The sequence below is a fragment of the Myotis nattereri genome (assembly GCF_964212035.1).
Source record: "Myotis nattereri genome assembly, chromosome: 15".
NCBI classification, from domain to species: domain Eukaryota; kingdom Metazoa; phylum Chordata; class Mammalia; order Chiroptera; family Vespertilionidae; genus Myotis; species Myotis nattereri.
Genome location: NC_138090.1, coordinates 9,527,505 through 9,543,426, shown reverse-complemented (window position 1 = coordinate 9,543,426; position 15,922 = coordinate 9,527,505). Strand labels below are relative to the sequence as shown.

General features: G+C 44.6%; 1 protein-coding gene across 1 annotated transcript in view; it reads left to right on the top strand.

The window, feature by feature from the left end:
- The first annotated feature begins 373 nt into the window (after positions 1 to 373).
- The window catches only part of CDH8 (cadherin 8), a 305,905-nt gene continuing 290,356 nt past the window's right edge, over positions 374 to 15,922 (top strand). Inside the window, exon 1 of the mRNA XM_081107592.1 lies at positions 374 to 640. Coding sequence (XP_080963718.1) covers positions 389 to 640 — 252 coding nt within the window. The 5' untranslated portion in view covers positions 374 to 388. The remainder of the gene's footprint in view (positions 641 to 15,922) is intronic.

Sequence of the window (15,922 nt, the reverse complement as noted above, 5' to 3'; positions counted from 1 at the left end):
GCTTAAAAAAACGAAAGGACCTGTTAGCCCACGTGCTTCCATTCCTCAGATCGACTTTCTTAACTCGAGACTTTTAGGGAATGCCTGGTGTGGCTCATTCACCTGATTTTGTTTGAAAGCAGTGATTTCGTTGGAAAACCCTGTCTCAGTGGACTTGTCTCTCTCTTCCTCCCTTTTTGCTTTTTGCAGGCAATTTCAATGAAAAGGCAAGCCAATGGATGTTGGTCTTAGAAACCCTGTTTAGATGGTGTCTGCCTGCTGTGCTGTGAACACGTGGCGGCCCCGTGAGTAAACGCTCTGCCCTGCATGATGAATTGGATGGCTGCGGACCGGAGGCGAAACGAGTAATTGTCTCATTTTCGTGCTCATCTGCTTAACCGGTGGGACCATGCCAGAACGGCTCTCGGAAGCGCTCTTGGATCTCTGGACTCCATTAATAATATTATGGATTACTCTCCCCGCCTGCGTGGACACGGCTCCGACGACTCCGTCTCAAGTTCTGACGAGTGGATCCCGTTTGGAACTAAACAGGCTGAGCGAAGAACAGCGGATCTTGAACCGCTCCAAACGAGGCTGGGTTTGGAATCAAATGTTTGTCCTGGAGGAGTTTTCTGGACCGGAACCGATTCTTGTTGGCCGGGTAAGCTTTCGTTTTTTAAGATTCCCAAGTTCACGGTCGGTTCCTTGTCTTTAGATCTTAAGGGCAGACGTGCCACGGTTGCTGACACACTTCACTGTGAGTACTTTCTGCCCCATGGTTAGTGAGTTTACCTCTTGGTTTCTTTGGGAATAGGGATGATCCCCTGGCAACAGTTTTAAATGTAGACACGCTGCTCTTCTGGGGAAAGTTCTTCTCTCCCATGCCTTCCATCCCACCATAGATACAATAGCCCTTGTGTAACACACACACACACACACACACACACACACACACACACACAGATTGTCTTTCTCGTTTCATACAAGGTGTCTGTACGCCAAACCTCTCAGTTCCAGTGCCTGTTTTGCTCAGTTTGAATGTATATCGCCTTGATTCCTAAAATGTTGGGGTGTTTTTTTTTGTTTGTTTCATTTTATTTTGAGGCCATGTTTCTCCAATTTCAGGTAGAGTTTTCTCCTTTTGTTTGTTATTTGTGTCAATCATTAACCTAGGATTCAGAAAGGGAAACTCCTCGCATGGATGCTGAACGGTGCTCCGTACGTACTGTGATTCAGTAAACTTGGCAATAGAACCTGGTTCATTCATCGTCAGATGGGATGAAATCTATAGAAGCAAAATTGTAGTATTGTGGCGTGCGTGCCTGCACGTGCTAGACGGGGTGTGCATTTGTGCTGTTGTTGTTGGGAGGTTAGACAAGTGTTTCTTGTGCGTATCAGGGCTGCCTGCTCTCCATGGTCACACAGGGGTTGCTGAAGACTGAACATGTTTATTCCTCAGAACCGTTCATAAGCTCCTGTTCATTTTGACACACACCATCATCGTCAGTAGAATTCCAATTATGAGCCTGGCAATGGCTGATTGCCCTGATAAGTCAGATTCGGAAGTGAATCATGCCAATGTTATTTGTTTCCCAAATGCAAGGTTTGAAAGGAAAATAAAAAACAGGAAGGGAAGTAAAGGTGGATCTTTGAAAAGTAAAGTTAACTCTCCGTTCCTCTGGGAACTTCTGCTGGCTTTCCTGCTTCTGCCTGGCAAAGCAAAGCCAGCCTCTTCAGGGATTGTTGTCTCATTTCCTATAGTAGTTCCACCTGGACAGAGGAAGCCTGGACGAGGAGCTGCGAATCATCCAAAGACTATTTACTGAGCCCTCTCTACGTGGCCAGCACTCTCTTAGGCATATCCAAGGGGCGGGGGTGGGTTGGGGGGTGGGGTGGGGGGGTTGGAGGGAATCAATGAGCAAAGCAGTGATCCCTGTCTTCCAGGACCTCACCTTCTGGCCAGTATTGGGTGTTTTCTAAACCGGTGTTGAGTGCTCTCAGAAAAGCACTTTGTGGACATAATCCTATCTAACAGTAATCCCTTCCCCCTCGCTCTATGTGTATGTGTACACGTGTATACCTTTATTTCATAAGTCCATAAGGCAAAAATCTCTAAAAGATTTTGTTTTTGCATGCTTGGTATAAACTCAGGTAGCAGAACTGGCTGGGAGCTGTTTAGAGTCCTAATGCATCCCATTACTGTGCCTGTTCATGTATTTCCCAGCAGAAATGTTAATGTGTTTGATAACAGGGTGCGCCCCAGACCCTGCTGAGGGTGTTACTTACTGAACAGTTTTTACATCTTAACATGCTTCTAAATGTGACAAATTCTGAGTTCTGAAACACTTCTTCCCAGTGGGTTTTGAATATGGGCTTCTTGACCAGAACCAGGTTTTGGGGTTTATTTTTTGTAAGCGCAGGACCTGAGACCTAGATGGATTAATAAAGCAAACCAAGATCACAGAGCGAGTGAGTGATCTGAGTTTGAATCCGGTTGGAGCTCCCCAGGGCCATGATTTTACCCACCCTATTCTGTTATACCTTAGTCACTAGCTGCCATGTGTTTAAACTGTGATTTGAACTTAAGAGTTATTGAGCATAGCCCTGGCCTGTATGGCTCAGTCGATTGGGCACTGTCCATGCACCTAATGGTTGCCTGTTCCATTCTCAGTCAGGGCACATGCCTGAGTTGCTGGCTCCATCCCCAGTAGGGGGCGTGCAGGAGGCAGTGGATTAATGTTTCACTCCCACATCGATGTTTCTCTCTTTCTCCCTCTCCCTTCTCTCTCTAAAAATAATAACAAATTAAATATAGATGCAAAATCCTTACATTCTTACTTTTTGGTTATTTAGAACTGCTTTAGCCAGCTGCACGGCACGTCGTTTCATACCATGTGAAATTCTGGGTAATTTCATACCTGCATCATTGATAGATATCGCCTTCCTGTTTCTATTAGTTAACTCTTTATGGAAGTGTATCACACTGATGGCATCTTGTATAATATAAATAAACAAACACACCCTGCCGAAAGAACTTTCCACTTTGGTCTGAATAGAAAAAGTAATTATATTGGATTTTGTTATGGACTCATAGAATCTGATGACTAATCCCACCTCCTTTCTTGAAATAAGGTAATAGAGGCATTCGGCACCTTTGTGACTCAGTAACACTCAAGAAATTCATGTTTTTTTGAGTGACAGAAAGGTGGCTAACGACCCCCCAGGACTTTGAAAGAGCTGACATGCTCCTGCGTCTTGATGACTATTTCTATTAATTAACTTGTCCTGCTCCCTTCCCTGGCCATTTCCCAAACAATTGCAAATTCAGAGTTAAGTCTATTTTCTGAAGAATGTTTCTGCAAACATTGCCAATCATACCTATTTCTCCTTTAAGGGGAATTGCTCCTGAATTATTCCAGTTTAGCCTTTAAGGATCTGGGATTATAGAAAAGCCAAAAATACACATCAGGGACCGCTCCTGATTACAAGATAGGCTGAGTGTGGGGATGATCCGTGTCAGGACGCCCACTGGGGCTTTGTGGCATTTTATCTCTGTGCACACTCTTCCACATCCCACCCCAAACCACTGCATCACCTCTCCTCTCCTCAGGAGCTGGCTGAGGAGCTTTCGTTACTCCTCAGCACACCTGCTCTTTGAAAGACCCTCCTGCCAGTCACCATGGTGAGGGCCTTGGGCCTGGCTGACGGAGTTCAAGCTCAAGGGCAGAGCAGTGTTGGAGTGATTGACTCTCCACCTATCCCCTTACACGAAGCATGTCAAACTCATGGCCCATGGGCTGCATGCCTTGTTTATTTGGCCTGTGTTAGACTTTGAGCTTGACATGCTTGCCTTACACCACCATTGTCTACTTTACTATATCAGTAGGCAGCTGGATGCAGAGATAAAGCTTGGCCTTAGAGATGCACTCTCCAGAGATTTCAATATTGGCTTGGCCACTTTCTGGCTCTTAACTTTAGGGAAAATTACTAAAACTCTTCAAGAGTTATCCAACTTGGCCCTAGCCGGTTTGGCTCAGTGGATAGAGTGTTGGCCTGCGGACTGAAGGGTCCCAGGTTCTATTTCAGTCAAGGGCACATGCCCAGGTTGCGGGCTCCATCCCCAGTAGGGGACGTGTAGGAGGCAGCTGATCAATGATTCTCTCTCATCATTGATGTTTCTCCCTCTCCCTTTCTCTCCCTTCCTTTCTGAAATCAATAAAAATATATTTAAAAAAAAGAGTTATCCAAACTGGATAAATAAGAGTATATAAGAATAAATAAAAGAATGTATGCATAGTGCCTACAAGTAATTAATTATTGTATTAATTATACAGGTGTGTGTGTGTGTGTGTGTGTGTGTGTGTGTGGTTGGAGTGGTGGACAAACTGACAATGACAGCGCTAAGTAAGCCCAAGACTCTGGGAGCCCAAATAAGAGCCCTTTTAGGTGACTTAGGTGAAGGGATTTTTAGGTGCGTACTGAAGGGAGACACCAGTTAGCTTGGTGGGGTGGAGTGGGAAGTTAGGTGCCCTAGTTGGACAGAAAGGTTTATGTAATGTTACAGGGACAGGGTAGGACTACTGAGGATCCCCTGCGTCAGAAGCAATGTAAGCCCATATATTTCCTGTTGAATTAAAATGAAGTTGATTCCACAAATAAGTGAGATCATGTGATATTTGTCTTTCTCAGTTTGACTTATTTCACTGAACATAATATTTTCCAGGCCTATCCATGCGGTGCCAAAGCATAAGAGATCCCTATTTTGTTACGACTGCATAGTATTCCATTGTGTAAATGCCTGACAGCTTTTCTATCCATTCTTCTACTGATGGCACTTGGGCTATATCCAAATCTTAGCTATCTGTATATATAAAAGCCTAAACAACCAAACAACCTGTCGACTGGTTGCTATGATGCACACTGACCATCAGGCGGCAGATGCTCAACTCAGGAGCTCTCCCCTGGTGGTCAGTGTGCTCCCACAGCCAATCTCCCACAGCCCTTACCCCTGCTGGCCAACCTCCCGCAGCCCCTCCCCCTGGCCAACCTCCCTCGGCCCTGATCAGCCCCGATCGCTGACCAGGCCAAGGGATCTTACCTGTGCACGAATTTGTGCACTGGACCTCTAGTTGTAAACAATGCTGCTGTGAACATAGGGGTACATATATTCTTTCTGATTGGTCTTTTGGGGTTGTTAGGATATATTCCCAGAAGTGGGATCGCTGTGTCAAATGAAAGTTCCATTTTTAATTTTTGAGGAAACTCCATATTGTTTTCCATACTGGTTGCACCAATCTGCATTCCCACCAGCAGTGAACTAATGTTCCCTTTTCTCCACATCCTCACCAGCACTTGTTCTTTGTTGATTTTTTTGATGATGGCCTTTCTGACAGGTGTGATGTGATATCTCATTGTGATTTTAATTTGCATTTTTCTGAAGAATAGTTACTTTGAGCATTTTTTCATATGTCCCTTGGACATTTGTATGTCCACTTTGGAGAAATGTCTATTCAGGTCTTCAGCCCATTTTTTAATTCGAATCTAATGAACAAAATGAATTGACCAACAAAATAAGACCTGAAGCAGGGAGGCATGTAACAGACTGACATACCTCAATGGGTTGAGGGAAGGAGAAGAGATAAACTAAAGAACTACTTACTAGAGGCTCAGTGCACGAAATTCATGCACTCGGAGGGGTCCCTCAGCCCTGCCTATGCCCTCTCGCAATCTGGGAGCCACCACTGCTTCACTCACGAGCCGTGAGCCTGGCTTCTGGCTGAGCAGCACTCCCCTTGTGGGAGCACACTGGCCACAGGGGGCAGCTCCTGCATTGAGCATCTGTCTCCTGGGGGTCAGTGCATGTCATAGCGACTGATCAGTCCACTGTTCGATCGATTTGCATATTAGCCTTTTATTATATAGGATATGCATGGACCATGGACACGGGCAATAGGGTAGTGAAGACCTAGGGGTGGATGGATAGGGGCTGGGAGGAGGGGGGAATGGGAAATGTCTGTAGTATTATCAACAATAAAAAATGTATTTGAAAATGAAAACAATAAAACAAAAACAAATAAATAAAATAAAGGAGAAAAAAAGAAGCAGCTGAAAACCATATTCAACAGAGCCTTCCCTGTCCCATTCTGTGTGAACTGTAACTGCCCCATCTCTAATATTTCATGTCCTTGGGCTATGCTTTTTGTCCTTCAAGATTACCATTATCTCACATACTCTATTCTTTATCTCATTTATGACTTGTCTTTTACTAGAATGCAAATTCTACAAAGAACAATTATTTTTGGTTTCCTTTCTTCTTCACTATATATCCCCAGGTCTTAGACGACAGACTGCATACGGGAAGTGCTCAGTAAATATTTTGCGCGAACAAATGAATTAATAACTCACCTAAGTAATGGAGGAATTTACAAACGTAATATTAATTCTGCCAGATTTAGTACAAACAGCATTTTTCAATAAAGAGGCCAATGCATTGCTTTCCTGCTCTCCCTTTCATCATGGTATTTTATAGACCAGCTGGGTAGCTCAAGCATTGTTTCTATGTATTGAATGTAAAAGACGCTCTTTGAGTCAGTGATGGTGGACAAGTGAACTTATTAAAACAACTCTCTGGCCTGGCCAGCATGGCTCAGTGGTTGAGTGTCAACCTATGAACCAGGAGGCCACCAGGAGGTCACGGTTCGATTCCCTATTGGGGCACATGCCCGGGTTGTGGGCTCGATCCCCAGTGGGCGACAGTGCAGGAGGCAGCCCATCAATGATTCTCTCTCATCATTGATGTTTTTCTCTCTCTCTCTCCCTCTTCCTTCCTCTGAAATCAATAGGAATATCTTTTTAAAAAATATTAAAAAACAACTGTGTGGAGGCTGCAGGCTCCTCCCTGTGGAGGCCTCCCCTTCAGTGGCAGGAAGCAGTGCAAGATGGGGATTCTGGGAGCTCCTAATCCAGCTGCAAACGTATGCTCTTGCTAATGGCCCACAGTGCACCAGGAGCCTTCTTTTTAAATTTCTGCAAAACAAATGCCAGCCAAACAGACTCCATCCCTGCCTCCAGGCCTCTGGAACAAGGTGGTGCAGAGCCTGTGCACAAACACGTCCATGCTTAGCATTCCACGTGGCCCCAGACCTCCAGCGTTGACTGTCTCTGCCAACACTGGCAGAGAAGATGGTGCACGGGACCCTTCACCCTATGTGCCTATTTGTTCGGCTCTTAGCGAAGACAGAGAGAGAAAACCCATGTGGTTTCTTATAAATCTTGCAACCAAGACCAAAAATAGTGTCATTGTGATACAATGTGCATGGACTCTTTAATAGGGACAGCTTGATGCCATCTGAGAGCCCTGCACTGGGACACGGGATGCCACATGATTACACTCTGTTACTGTTTATGGTATCAGCATCAAGTCATTCCACAGATATTTATTGAGCACCTACTGTTTGCTAAGCAATATTACCTATGGATTTGTAAGTCTGAGCAAATAAATGCATGCCCTCAGTATTGGAACTAATGAGCTACAAGGGGGAGACCGATATTAAAAACATAATCATGAGCCTGGCTGGTGTGGCCCAGTGCTTGAGCATCATCCCATGCACTAGGAGGTCGCCGGTTCGATTCCTGGGTTGGGGCTCCATCCCCAGTGGGGATGTGCAGGGGGCAGCCAATCGATGTTTTCTATCTCTCGCTCCCTCTCCCTTCCTCCCTGAAAGCAATAAAAACATATTTTAAGAAGAATGAGAAAAAACAGGTGAAAACAGAGATAAGTCCTCTGAAATGAAGGAACATGGTTCTCTGGGCGCACATAGAAGGAGGAAGCTGTCCTGTGCGGTGGCGGCCTCTCCCCTAAGGCAATACCTGTGCGCCGAGAAGCCATCACCAGGTGAACCAGGATGCAGGGAGGGAAAGAGAGAGAGTTCCCAGTGGGGCCTTGACTTACAGTTTAATTTGTTCCGAGACCGAGCTCGTTAAGGAGCTCGTTAACTCAAATTACTCTATCTACTCAATGCAAAAAATTGGCCGAGAGACAGCTGGTATCTCAAAAAACTCGTTAGTCGGGACACTCGTAAGTCAAGGCCCCACTGTACTATAGTGAGTTACAGAACTATATTGAAGACACAAATCCCTATGGAATAGGGGAGAGGCAAGCCATATTAAAAAACGTGTGTAACATCTCTCAATTTTCGGTCCGGGTTCCTTATCTCTCGCTCTGTAGTTGTGTGATCCTCAGCTCCCCTGACTGCTGGATGTGGGGGAAACTGGTTCGCTGTCCAGGTGGTCAGAGATCTGTCACAAATCCTCTGTGTCTGTCTGTCTCTCTCTCTCTCTCTCTCTCTCTCTCTCTCTCTCTCTCTCTCTTACATAAACTCCTCTGCTCCGTTCCCCTCATCTTCCCTCCTACCTGGGCCTGAGCAGTTCCTTATTTGGATAGTACTTTCTCGCTGGTGATGCCACATCTATTTATAATCCTCTCCTCCAAGGCACTGACTCATTTTCTCTCTTTAAATTTGACCTTCTAACCTCCCCGCTTGCCTGTAACTTGGAAATCGTCTGGGTGGTGCTTAGTATGAAGGACACGGGATGCCACATAATTACACTCTATTACCGTTTACGGTGTCAGCAGCCGGCAAGAAAATTGCACTTGACATGCCATTATTTTTGCTGGCCGTTTGCATGTGAGGAGCACTGGGCGACGCAGCCACAGCCAAATTGGACCTTCGGTCATGCGAGAACAATTCACTGTCAGGTCCGTGAGGCTTCCGCCTGCTCCGATGGAGCCTTGTGCACCAACAGTCTGGCAGGAATGCAAGTCAGCATCGTGTGTCTCAATCTGGCCCGGCCACTGGGGTTGTCTGCTTCTTGCCGACATCCCCACTTCAAAACAGCAGGCATCCCAGAGCTGCTGGAAATCTTTCATGCTGATATAAATAATGGAATAATATTAGTCTTATAAGTCAGCAGAAATACACACACACACACACACACACGCACACACGTGTGCAGGCACACACTCAGTCTATTAGCCGAGTTTCTACGTAAGTACATCCCCAGTCATTGCCTAATCAGGTCTTTTGCAGCCCAGACCCTCACCCTGTTCACCTCATTCCCTACCGTGGACCAGGTGAGAGTGTAGATAACCCGCGCTTACCTCTGTAGATGCCCTGAGAACTAAATCCATGCAGACTTCTCGGAAGAAGAGCCTTGCATTTTTTTATTTTTTTTTTTGCCAGGTCTCTTAGGGTCATCTCCTTGAGGCAGATGTTTTTCTAACCTGAAGCCAAATGAGAGTCCTATGTTTCTGGGGGATTACGTAACCTTATTTCAGGAATCAATGGCAATAAGGTAGTCAGTAGGAAGGCAAAAGGAAACAGAGAACTGATTCCTGTCACAAATTGGAAGCCGAAGCTCACAGAGAAGAACTGGGCAAGCCAATGCTGCACATCTTGAAAGACTTGCATTGTGATGTCACATGGCAGATTAGTGTGAATTGTTACAGATTATTAAGATTTATGATAATTATAATTCAGATGGCAACTGAGTAAATATCAGAAGCAAGTTATAAAATGTATATAGATAGGATTTAAAAATGCAAGAAAGATATGAACCGGGTACCTGGCACATATCTATTAAGATATGTATGTACGCATGAACAATATATATGTTCAAATATTTACAGAAATAATGAACCTCCATGTACCCCTCACCAAGGATCGTCCATATTCAACAATTTTCACTATTCTGCTATTTTTTAATTACCCACACACATGTAGTGCCAAATCTCTTGATTCTTAAAAATTAATGTAAGCAGAATCCTAATTATATTCATAACCACTACATACTGATTTTGGTGTAAAAATATCCCCAATTGAAAATAACAAAGATCATTAAAAAAACCCCAAAGGTATGATTATATCTAATGAATAAATGATATTCACTTAACCCACATTAAAAACAAAATAAGGAGTTAATTCCTGATATCGATTCATATTAATAACTGTACCACAAATCAATAAAGGGGAACCTGTAAGAAAATATATGAATCTATTAAAACTTTTTTCCAATATATGTGATTAGATTAGCAGGTCTTTCCTCTTTATCATTTTTTTGCCATTTATTTTCTAGAGTAGGCTATAATTTCATTCAAAAACATTATAAGATGAGAGTAAAATAAATGACAGTGGCATATTTTTCAATTTTCTTAAAAATCAATGCCATCTACATGGCAAATTCATGGGGTCCATTATTTAACGATTTAATGTGAAACTCATTTGGCAAATAGAATCCTTTTTTTTTTAAAACTACACCTGTAATATGCAGTTGGAAAGCCAACCCCATCAATTAATAAATTAAAGTGCTAGAACATTTCATCATTTCTATGAGATTATGAAGAGAGAAAGAATGGCCACAGCCCTGCTGTACTGCTAAAGGCATGTTAAACAACTTTCATCATCATGGGGTTGGCCATGTAGTAACCGGAAGTGGAGATTTTATTTTTTGCCTGGAAACTATCTTTGGAAACTTTAATCTCATTATCCTGCATGTTGCTTGTAACCTTTCAATACATGAGAATAACCTAGAAAAGTTATTTATGGAATTATGTTATTTCAGAAAGATAAAAGTGTTACAGTATTGGCCGGGCTATGCATGTTTTCAAAACAGTCATTTCTTTTACATGTCAGCATTTTTTATCTATACATATAATTTCTGTTGCACTTATTTTTTAATATATTTTTATTGATTTCAGAGAGGAAGGGAGAGAGAGAAACATCAATGATGAGAGAATCATTGATCGGCTGCCTCCTGCACGCCGCTTACCAGGGATCAAGCCCTCAACCTAGGCATGTGCCCTTGACCGGAATGGAACCAGGACCCTTCAGTCCACAGGCCGACACTCTATCCACTGAGCCAAACCAGCTAGAGCTCCATTTTACTTAAATTCACCCCCATACATACCTACACACCCACACACTTTGGCATCATGTGGTCATGTGGCCTCCTGTTTCCAGCTAAATGTATATGTATTTTGAATACAGTGCAGATGTCTTGTCAACATTCAGTGATCCAGGTCTTCAGTAAAGATGTGATATCTTTTCTCATCAGCACTGGCTTCCTCACCTCACTTTTCAGAACGTGTCGATGTTACTCTGGGAGGAGAACAATACTCTGGGTATTATTCAGTGAGGGTCTGCATGCCAGCAGCAGCAGCAGCTGGCAAGGATAGTTAGAAATTCAGAATTTCGTTTACTCACCGCGTCCCTGACCTAGGGAATCAGAAGCTGCATTTTAGTAATGTCTCCTGTGCGAAGTAAAGCATTGAAATAAACACGTACATTTTTAAAGAAATCAATCTGTCGCCAGTGAATTCCAGGAGAGCTTGAATCACGCTTTTTGCTCTCTGGATCCAGGCTGAGTGTGTTTTGAAAACCACTCAAAGGAAGGGGTCATGGGCCCTGGTGTTTGGAAGAGCCCCGGGCAAGGTTTTTGGTAGATGCCAAGCTGCTTATTATCTCATTTGAACCCCGTGTGGCAGGTGCAGGGCACCACAGGCTGTGACATCAATTTGCAGAGGGAACTCCCGTCTATTGCAGAGGATGGTGGAGGCAAGTCAGCTCACAGGAACTGTTCCCTGCTCAGATCCATGAACTTCCTTTTTTTTTCTTTTTCTCCTGCATGCATTTACCACGAAGGGCAGGGATGCTCTGAAATTGGCAAAGTATCAAATGTCACTGGGGCCCTAACTGGTTTGGCTCAGTGGGTAGAGTGTCAGCCTGCAGACGGAAGGGTCCCAGGTTTGATTCTGGTCAAAATGGGGCGTGCAGGGGGCAGCCAATCAATGATTCTCTCATCATTGATGTTCCTATCTCTAGCTCCCTCTCCCTTCCTCTCTGAAATCAATAATATATATATATTTTAAAATGTCACTGGGTTTCTGCAGGAAACAATAGCGGAATCCAGATGAGCCTGATCAGAGGGCTGAGAAATACTGGGGGAAATAGCAGGGAATAAAACACGAGCTGCACATATTTGTTTCTCTTTAATCCTAAAAAGCCCACTTGCGTGGCATAGATCTTCATTGCCTTGAATGTAGGGTGAAGACCATGAAATTGATGGCATTTTCCAGGGACATGAAAGTGATGGGGGCGGGGGGCGAGAAAGGAGATCTTAAGTAACCAAAATAAACTGATTAGATCCATTACATGTTTACTATAGAGTGGATACCTTATCAAGTTTGCTTGTTCAGTTCTCCTAGCAGTCCTCTGACGAGTGTGATTCCCATGGCCAGATCAGGAGAGCGTCCCTGGAGGGAAGAGTTATTTGCATTAGCGATGATAGGAAAATGGCAAAGCATGAAAGGTGAAGCCAGGAGGCAAACCTGGGCGTGGGGATCCCAGAGCCTGTTCCAGTAACCATGGCAACATCTCATCTCCTTGGAACCCCATGTGGGCGGTGCTCAGTGAGCTGGGCTGCCACCCCAACTTGCAGATAAGAAAAGACTCACTGAAGTGACCCAGGGTATGGTGTCTGACTATAGTGTATGTGGTTGGGTGAGATCTACTCAAGCTGCCTGTCTAATGGCGAGGCCACTGCAGCGACTTCTCTGCATGCTCCTCAGAGTCAGAACAGAGGTGGATATAATCCCTTTGACTAGCGGTTCTCAACCTGTGGGTCGCGACCCCTTTGGCGGTTTGAACGACCCTTTCACAGGGGTCGCCTAAGACCATCCTGCAGATCAGATATTTACATGACGATTCATAACAGTAGCAACATGACAGTTATGAAGTAGCAATGAAAATTATTTTATGGTTGGGTCATAACATGAGGAACTGTATTTAAAGGGCCAGAAGGTTAAGAACCACTGCTTTTGACAGAAGGAAAATGTCTCCGGGGCACCTGTCTGTGGTGACTTTTATCTCTGGGGGATGGAACTCTCACAGTCTGGGCCTGAGCAGGGCCGGTGCCATGGCCGAAGTGATCATTTGTGGAGTGGTCTCTAAATACAGGGCCTCGCACGGTATCTGTCTCCTTTGCTCTCTCATTTTAGAGTCTATATTTAAAATGAATATGATGATGAAGTAAGACAAAAATGTTACTGAGGAAGGGACAGCAGGAGGAGAATTTTTTTAAATCCTCACCCCAGGATAGTTTTTCCATTGATTTCTAGAGAAAGTGGAAGGGAGGAAGGTGGGGGGGGGGAAGAGAGAGAAACATCTATGTGAGAGAGACACGTAGATCGGCTGCTTCCTGCCGGGGCTGGGGAACCTGGACACGTGGAAACTGAGCTGGTGAACCTGTAACCGAGATACCAGCCCTTGATCGGAAATCGAACCCGCCACCCTTTGGTCTGTGGGCTGACGCTCTAACCATTGGATAAAACTGGCCTAGGCGAGGGGAATATTTTTATGGTGCACTCCAGGCACCTTGCTCTGTGCTTTCAGCGTATTTATGGAGTTATCGTCTCCATTTTGCAGACAGGAAAATTGACACGTTGGACCCACGTAAATGTTCACTGGTTAGGTGAGTACGGGGAGATGATTCTGGCTTTTCTCTGAGTGGAGTATCATTCTTAACTACTCTGAGCGGTGGCCTTAACTTCGTTCCAGAAGCTTTGGCCACAACTGGGCGATCTTGTGGGTTCCTCTTAAATGGAGAATCACCAGAACAGCAGCAAGGAGGGTGGCCGAGTTGAGTGGAATGATCCAGAAGCCCCCTCCACACAGACAGGAACGTAAAGAAGGCAGAAAGCTTGCACTCTCCAGTTTCTCAAACTAATCACGTTAATGCTGGATGATTTAGTGCCAAGTCCCAGGACACGGGGGAGCCGAGCTGGTGGGCAACGTCCCAGATGCTTGAGAGTGGATCTCTCACACCGCTCCCTGCAGCAACTTCCCGGTGCCTCTTCCATCTCCCAGAGTCCTTTTCCGAATGGATACGTGGCTCTCTGCCTCCTCTCTTCCTTCCTAGCTCTTATCATGGTGACTTTCCTCAGGACAGTCCTGGTCATGCCCTTTGCCACAGAGAATAACTCCCAGCCCTTTTCTTTAGCAGACTCTCCGAGGAAATGTGATTTGCTGAAGGAGCGAACATGGCCATTACAAATGACTAAATCCTGTAACTCCTCAAACCAAGTCCGACTCCCTAGCCACTCGGAGCCTTGATTTGGGATGTGGCAGGGCTATTTATAGTGGAGCTTTTTTTGCTTTTATATTTTTTAATGTGCTTCTGGGAACCTGAAAGTATAAATAAATGTCTCATTGCAGCTTGCCTTTTGTCTCGCTCTTGTGTGCCTGTGTGTGTGTGCCTGTGTGTGTGTGTGTGTGTGTCCTATTATTTCTCCCTCAGAGCAGTGTTGTTTTGACAGGACTCATCCTCTGATTATGTCCCTGCCTTTGCAGGAACATTTATAATCAGCCTCGCGAGGTGTTTTCCAAAATCATTAGACATTTGCAATGGCTGGTCCTATTGATCATGGCCACTGTTTCTCTTTTCTCCTCTGCTCTTCCTGTCATTAGACTCCTCCCGTACAGGTCTTGTGTTTTTTTACAGCTGAAACCATAGTCCACATCCCGACTCGTCCTTGGGGAAAACATTGCAACGATCCCAGCTTCTCCTCAATCCCGCAGGTTAGAGGAAATAAGCAGAAAGAAGCTGGGAGTCCAGATAAAAACACCAAGAGCCCGGCAGGCATGGCTCAGTGGTCGAGTGTCCACCTATGAATCGGGAGGTCACGGTTCGATTCCCAGTCAAGGCACATGCCCAGGTTGTGGGTTTGATCCCCAGTGAGGGGCGTGCAGGAGGCAGCTGATCCATGATTCTCACTCATCATTGATGTTTCTATCTATCTCTCCATCTCCCTTCCTCTCTGAAATGAATAAAAATATATTTAAAAAAGATAAAAGACAGACATGCTCACCCCCAACCACAAACCCCTGTCTCATCTAGATGATGAGACAGGATGGAAGAGACATCTCATCCAGGATGGAAGGATAGGGCTGAGCAACAAGTAGTGAGGAAGACAGAAATCCTGAATTACAGAAAGTCACGTTACAAATGATACAACATAAGACAGGAGCCTTGACCCAGAAAACATAGCAAGTGCGAGACTTTTATAGGAGCGCAGAATTAAAAAAGTGCACAGGATCAGAAGCCATGAGAGAGAAAAAACAAAAAAGCCACATGGAGTGGATTTGGGGTCCAGGGAGAGATTTTCATGAGGCCCAAACTAATTTGTTTTAGCCCTGGATGGATGGGCCAGTGCGCATGTTTAGGACATTTCTGACCACACAGGTCTGCTCTTTTGAAAAGGGGTGTGTCTGATTCTGACAGGTGGTCTTTGCTGAATAAATGTGGCTGTCAGGGCCAGGCCAGCAGTTGGGACAATATGAGAGAACCAACAACCATGATGACCTTTCTTCTTTCTAAATTTTTCCAGAAACACAGTTTGGCTGTTAAAGTTATATACTTCTCTTGCAACTAGAGCTAGAAACTAGATCATAGTCCTTTTCCTTCCAATCATATATGGAGCATAATAATTTAGCTCATAATCCCAGGCATGTGCTCTGACTGGGAAGCAAACTAGCAATCTCCTGGTGCATGGGACGTCACTCAACCAACAGAGCCACACGGGCCAGGATTAATAATGACCCTTTAAATGGAATCATCACACAGTTCATACTTAGGTGCCACGGCCCTAAACTTATTTAGTAAACTGTGTTAGTTTGCTGAGGAGGTGGGGAAGTGGGAAAGGATTATGGGTAAGCCCTTGGACAATTTACATCCTCTCAAACTCTGTACAAATTATGGAGTGGGCTTTTAAGACAGTAGAAGAAACAAACCATGTTATTAGAATTTACATTTCTAGTATGAAAAATGTGGCCTAGGCAATTCATTTTAAATCATTTTAAAATGGCCATACAGACGGCTCCAGGTTGTT